This window comes from Pygoscelis adeliae, unplaced genomic scaffold (genome assembly GCF_000699105.1).
Source record: "Pygoscelis adeliae isolate BGI_AS28 unplaced genomic scaffold, ASM69910v1 Scaffold445, whole genome shotgun sequence".
Classification (NCBI taxonomy): Eukaryota; Metazoa; Chordata; class Aves; order Sphenisciformes; family Spheniscidae; genus Pygoscelis; species Pygoscelis adeliae.
Window position 1 is genome coordinate 442119 of NW_008824894.1, and position 5935 is coordinate 448053.

At 51.7% G+C, this 5935-nt stretch overlaps 1 protein-coding gene across 1 annotated transcript in view; it reads left to right on the forward strand.

Moving 5' to 3' along the window:
• The first annotated feature begins 3019 nt into the window (after positions 1 to 3019).
• CBX4 (chromobox homolog 4) overlaps positions 3020 to 5935 on the forward strand; it is an 8884-nt gene continuing 5968 nt past the window's right edge. The window contains exon 1 of the mRNA XM_009324584.1: positions 3020 to 3074. Within this exon, the coding sequence (XP_009322859.1) occupies positions 3020 to 3074 (55 nt within the window). The remainder of the gene's footprint in view (positions 3075 to 5935) is intronic.

Genomic DNA, 5935 nt, shown 5'->3' on the forward strand with positions numbered 1-5935 from the left:
GCCGTGTGAGCAGAGCCCCTGCGTGGTGCAGAGCACAGAGATAAAAGGTCTGCTGCTGGGAGCCCGCATGGTACCCGCAGCACAGAGGTCCTGGCGGGAGGGCTGCAGCCTTCCCCACTTCCCTTTGTTTCCCTCTTCCCCATTCCCTGTATGCCAGGAGCAGCTGAACACAGGGCCAGTCACCCTGCCCTTCCCAGGCAGTTCATGGCAGCACCTGGGTACAGGCACATTCTCCTCAGCTGTAATCTTAGCAAATCAATCAATCAGTCAATCTCTGTGCTTAAATAGCTTGGCATGACCAGCTCAGTTTCCTCTGCAGCTGGGGAAGGCCTTATGGATACTTGTCCCTCCCAGGAAGAGTTGCTTGTGTGGGTGGGAGCCGGGAGAGTTTGTGCATGGGGCGAGGCAGTCAGGCTGCACCTCTGGGTGTGCTGGGCTTGCTGTGCCCCAGAGAGCCCAGCTGAAGCCCTTTCTCCTGGGGCTTAGCCCAGCTCCTGCCCAAGAGGGAGAAGTGGTACTGAGTGCCTGGGGGCTTAGCGGGGAGGAATGCGTACGGGGCTATCCCCGCTCTGGGGGTATGAGCGCGTTGGTCAGAGGAGCAGCCCAGTGTGGGATGAGCAGAGGCTGGTGCTGGCATCCCTGTGGGCATAGGCAGACCAAGCTGGCTTTGCAGCCACATGAGGTGGAGGAATCGGGCTTTGCTGCATATTGCTGCATATGGCAATTCCAGCAGCATGTATTATTGCTGAGATTCAGGTGGTGGTTTATCTCCTGAGGATGTTTTTGGGACTGGTTTTCCCTGTGTTTAATGTTCTCTGAAAGGTGGTGCTTTTAAAAGAAACTTCAGGTAAAGCTGCTCCAATCTTCTTTGAGTTTGATTACTGAAATGTCAAGATAATGCTTTTGTGTTTCAAAACCATAGCCCTTCAAGTGAAGCTGTCTCCCTGGCTGCCCATGCAGAGCTGGAGCTATCCCAGAAGCTCCAGCTGAAATGCTTCCCTGGAAGCTCTGGTTAACTGTCTGGCAGCGCAGCTGCATTGTCTGCCCTTATCCTGCTGTCAGACCGCGCAGGGCAAACCTCTGTGCCTGGTGACTCCTTTGCATGGTCAAGACTTTGTTTGTACTAGATACAAATCTTGGATTGTCTTCCTAGAAAGGGATAAGGACCCTCCCGGAGGTATGTTCTTTGACTCACTTTATTAGGAGTAGTTTGGTGGTTTTGCTCATTAAAGAGTGAGATTGGAGGCCAGGCTTTTGTTTGCTGTGATGGTGGAAGTAGCTATCTGCCTGGAGGCTTTCGTCCTTGCACCTTTGGTGGGAAATGAGCTGCAGCTTTTCAGCCTGGCTCATAAGAAAAAGGGAATTTCTTGCTCTCCTCTCGAGTGTGTTGGAGAGTCATGTGGGGGAAAAGCCCTGGGAAGCCCCAGAGGATAACTTCTTCCCAGTGCCTCCATTGATGGCATTTCCAAACCACCACCCTAATCACCACCCCAACCTGCTCTCCTCAGCAAGATGTCTTGGAGCCTCCAACTTTCTCACACTCTCCGCAGTGGGTGCAGGGCAGGCGGCGTTGTAGCTCCTGTCTGCCTGGAGAACAGAGAGGGGAGAGGAAATCCCAGAGCCACCTCCAGGCTGTTATGCCTGGGCCGAGGGCCAGCCAGAGCCATCCCGGCTCTTGGCCCGAGTGTGGGACTCCAGTGTTCCCTGTGTGGCTTTTGTTGCAGAGGAACCTTTGTTCAATATGTTTTACTTGGGGTTTTGTGTCCAAAGTTAAATCTGACTCCAGCAGCTTCTTGTTTGATTTTGTGGAGCAGCTTGGAAGTTGAGCTGTCTGGGGCTTGCAGCATGTTGGCACTGTTTATTTTTTAATGGAAGTTCTTGTGATTCCAGTGGATGGAGAAGATTGGAAAAGCTTCTGCAAAACATCTCAATCCCTTCACAACCCGTTGGGCAGCTGAGTGGCTCCTCGCTGCTGCCACCAGCGGATTGCAGCCTCACCAGGAGACACATGCGCAGACCCATTTCTGATGGAGAAAATCTCATAATTACACTCAGCTGCCAAGGAACAGCATCTGCTTAAGTGATAAGAGGAGGAAGAGAGCTCTGAGTACAGCCCTCTCCAGGGCTGCTCGAGGAGCCATGGGGGACAGCAGGGAAGGTGCAGGGCAGGATGAGGCAGATGATGTGCACCAGGCTGTCTTGCGGTGCGCAGGGGAAGAGATTCCCATCTCCCTCTGCCCCAGACCCACAGCACCCCTCTGTTCCTACTGGGCAAGGGGAATGCCTCCTGGGTGGGAATGCTTTGCCAGTGCTTGCTGTCTGATATCCCAGGCAGTCTGTGTTGCTCTGGGAATGTGGGGCAGGCGGGACCTGCTCCCACCAGGTGGGTGTTGAGCCCTGTGCTGTGGAAGGAGAGTCACCGCCAGAGACAGAGGGACTTCAGTGCCTCTTTCCTCTGAATTTCTCCTGACTTGCCTGATGCTAAGAAGATTAAAGACAGATGGTCTCCAAGGCCCCCTCGCTGGCACCCATGCTTGAGGCTGGGGGTGAAGGCACAGCGGAAGAGGGCCCTGGGGAAGGGGGGTTATTCCCATCCGAGTCCCCAAGGGATGGAGTCTCCTGGGAACCTGCTGTTCAGTGCTGTCCTCCCTGCTTGCGCTGACTGCGGCTCCGCAGAGCAGGGCTGTTGCCTCCTTCCTCATACTGGGGCTCCAGGGGTGAGGGGAGGTGGGAGAGGGGAGCCCAGCCATGCTCCCAAAATGACTGCTCTGGCTAACAGTGCCATGTGTACTCTGTGTCTCGGCCACACGAAAGCAGGCTCCATTGTGCTTTGTTAAACCGTTGTGGAAGTGTGCTGTGTACTCCTGGCAAGTGTCTCATTCTTGGGGATTTTGCACACAGCCTCTCCTGGCTTGCGCTGGAAGCAGCACCAGAAAAAGAGAATTCACCTAACCTGGCCCCATGTGCACCCGCAGCAACTGCAGCGATGCGCTTGCGAAGCCATTTAAATTTCCACGCGATGACCCAGTTCAGGGTGGTTTTGCCTCTGGATTTTCCACTGCTGCTGCCTCTGGGTGGGTGGTGGCAGCTCCAGACCCTGCTGCTGTGCTTGGTTTTAAGGCCACCACACTTGCTCCACACTGACAGCCCTAGCCTTGAGTGCTCAGACTCTTTATGGTGCTTTCCTGAGTGTTACAAAATGCTGGGCACTCTGTGCACTGGTTTTCTTCCTGCAGCACTGTCTGAAAATACTCTTGTGTGCTCCGTGATCTTGTTATGTTTTGCTGAAAGCTTTGAAGAGTAAACAGTTTGTTGCAAAGGGGTTTTTGCTGCTTTAGGAAGCCTGTTACGCTGGGGGTGGGGCACATGTCACTTCAGCTGCAGGAGCAAAAGTGGTGGGGATGCTCCAGGGGTTTTCAGTGCACACGTTGGAGTAAATTCCAGCCTAGCTTCCAGCAGAGTTGACTCTTCCCTCACCATTTTGAAACAGCCCTGGCCAGCGATCACTGACCTTCTCAGCACCTGCATTGGGTTTGAACTGTGAGGCAAAGGGGCAGCTTGTATTTAGAAGGAGACAATAATTGCAAGTCAGATTTGCTTGTTCAATACTCTATTGACAGATTTGCCTTGGCAACCTGGAAAAGGGTTTCATTGTGTGCATCTTACCTCATGGCATCCTATTGATTGGGTGGGTGGGTTTTGTTTTTTGCGGTTTGTTTGGGGTTTTTTTCCAAGCCTACCTACTCATCCTTTTTCTTGTCTTTCTCTGGCACGGTGTTGACCTCAGCAAGGGCTATATTGTAATCTGGTGTTCAGACTGGCCACAACTTCAAATGCAAGCCAGAGCTGACAAAAGCAGAAGGGCAAATCCACAAGCCCAGCTGGCCAAGGCTGTGGGCGGCCAGGTAGCAATGAATGGGGCCAGCGCCCTCCCCCTCCCTCCAAGGACACCCTCATGCTAGAGAGTTGCAAAGTCCGTGCCTGGCTGCCTGTGAGAGCGGCCTTGAAGGAAATGCTGTAACTACTTGTGAATTAACTTTCTGTTATCATTTGGTGCTTAGCCTGGTGTGCTCCTGGCCTGTTTGGGCTCCAGGAGGAACCGTTGGCCCTGCTGGGACAGACGGGGGAAGAAGCTGAGCCCCCAGACGGCAGCCTTGGGGTCTTCGTAGTGGAATTGGAGGATTACAGCTGAAAAAGAATTGCTGGTTTGAATTGCTAATAATGATACAGACTAATGAGCAACATCAGAAATGATGGCATATGTAATCAGCGCTGCTTGATAGCAAACATACAGCAGGTCTGCAGGAGCTACTGGCGTAAGAGGTGAGGGGAAGTGGAGCATCTTGTGTTTTGGAGAGGCAGAACCCAACCCAAGTGAGGCACTGCCACAGAGTTGGCTCTGTCTCCAGGGTAAGAACTTTATAAATAATGATGGAAAGAATAAAGCTAGACAGAGAGAATAAAGCTCTGGGTAGTAGGAGGGAACATGGCCAGCAAGTATTTGAGGGGAAATTGCCTTGGTATGCTTCCTAGCACCTGCAGGAAGCCCATCTGTCTCTGGCTGTTAGAGGTTTTGTCTTACAGCTGCACCCCAGCAGCCTCCACTCAGGATCAGGCCCTTGCTGGGCCGCCCGCTGCACAGGCGCATGGGGGGTGGCTGGAGCCCCCACGCTAGCTCTGCCCATCTGCCCACTCCCCACACCTCTGCCGGGGACGGAGTTGTTCTGCTGAAAGGAGGGAGCGGTGTTCCTATTGATGGTGCTCTGCAGATAAAGAGGAATCTGAATTTTTGCACAGGTGTGTGGCAGAGGGGAAGAATACCTGCAGAATGTGTATCTGCATCTCGTACCTGCCTTATAAACAGGCAAATCATAAACAAAATGCCTGGTATTAAACAACTGCTCTCTTGGCTTTAAAAGTCAGCAGTTGGCTCTTGTTTCTTTTAGTTGGAAACCCTTTTTCTTTTCTCATCCCTGTGATATGCCCCAACCAGTCAAGAAGAGGCAGCAGTTGGAAACGTTTCCTGTTTTCCTTATTTAGGATATTTTATGTGGTTCAAATAAGGTGTCCTCTTTTGAATTGACAAAGGGAAAGCTGTATCAGTTCACGAACTGCTTCTATCTGAGCAAGGTAAGGGATAGAAAATCACCACCATTACAATCATTACTGTGAATCATGTGCAATCAGCCTGGTAACAGAAAGCAGATGAACATCCTGCAGAAACCTACAGGACAGGAGCTGGTGCTGAGCTGCGGGAGCCACGAGCCATGCAATGATTAAAACGCCTTTAATATTGGTTTTCAGTGTTGCTTTCACCTTTTTTTTTTTAATATTATATTTCATCAATGGCCCTTCATACTGCTCCCGAGGCTGGTTCTACAGAGATGCCAAGGATGTCTGGTCACACGTTTAAAAATATATATATATGCAGCCAGCCAGCCCCTGCCCTCCTTATCTCCCCTTCCCGGCTGTGTCCTGGGAAGAGCTGAGCCTTCCCGGCTGGGCTGGGCCCGGAGCCGCCGCGGCTCCGCGGGCTGGACGCGCTCTGCAGCTTACCCAGATTGGAGGGGAATTGCACCAAATCGCGCTCGTCCCTGGGCATTTAGTTATATTGCAAGCATTAGTGGTTTGTGCTCGGCTTGTCTCCTCTGGCAACAGGAGAAGCTTGAAATGTCAAAGGGGAGGGTTAACAAACTCCGCTGGCATAAATTTCAATGAATGTATGTTTCTTAGGAAAACCGCTAAGTTAAAAAAAAAAAAAAAAAAATTTAAATCTTCCTGTCTGTGCTTTCTTTCGGCTGCTGTTCACAATGGATAATAATTCTTACATTAAGCCCCATCGGCCCTCCAGGGAAATCAAAATTGTAATATCAGTTTGCTTTTTATTGGCTCGGCTCTACGATCGCGGCGGCTGCGTCTTTGTTATGGTCTCCGG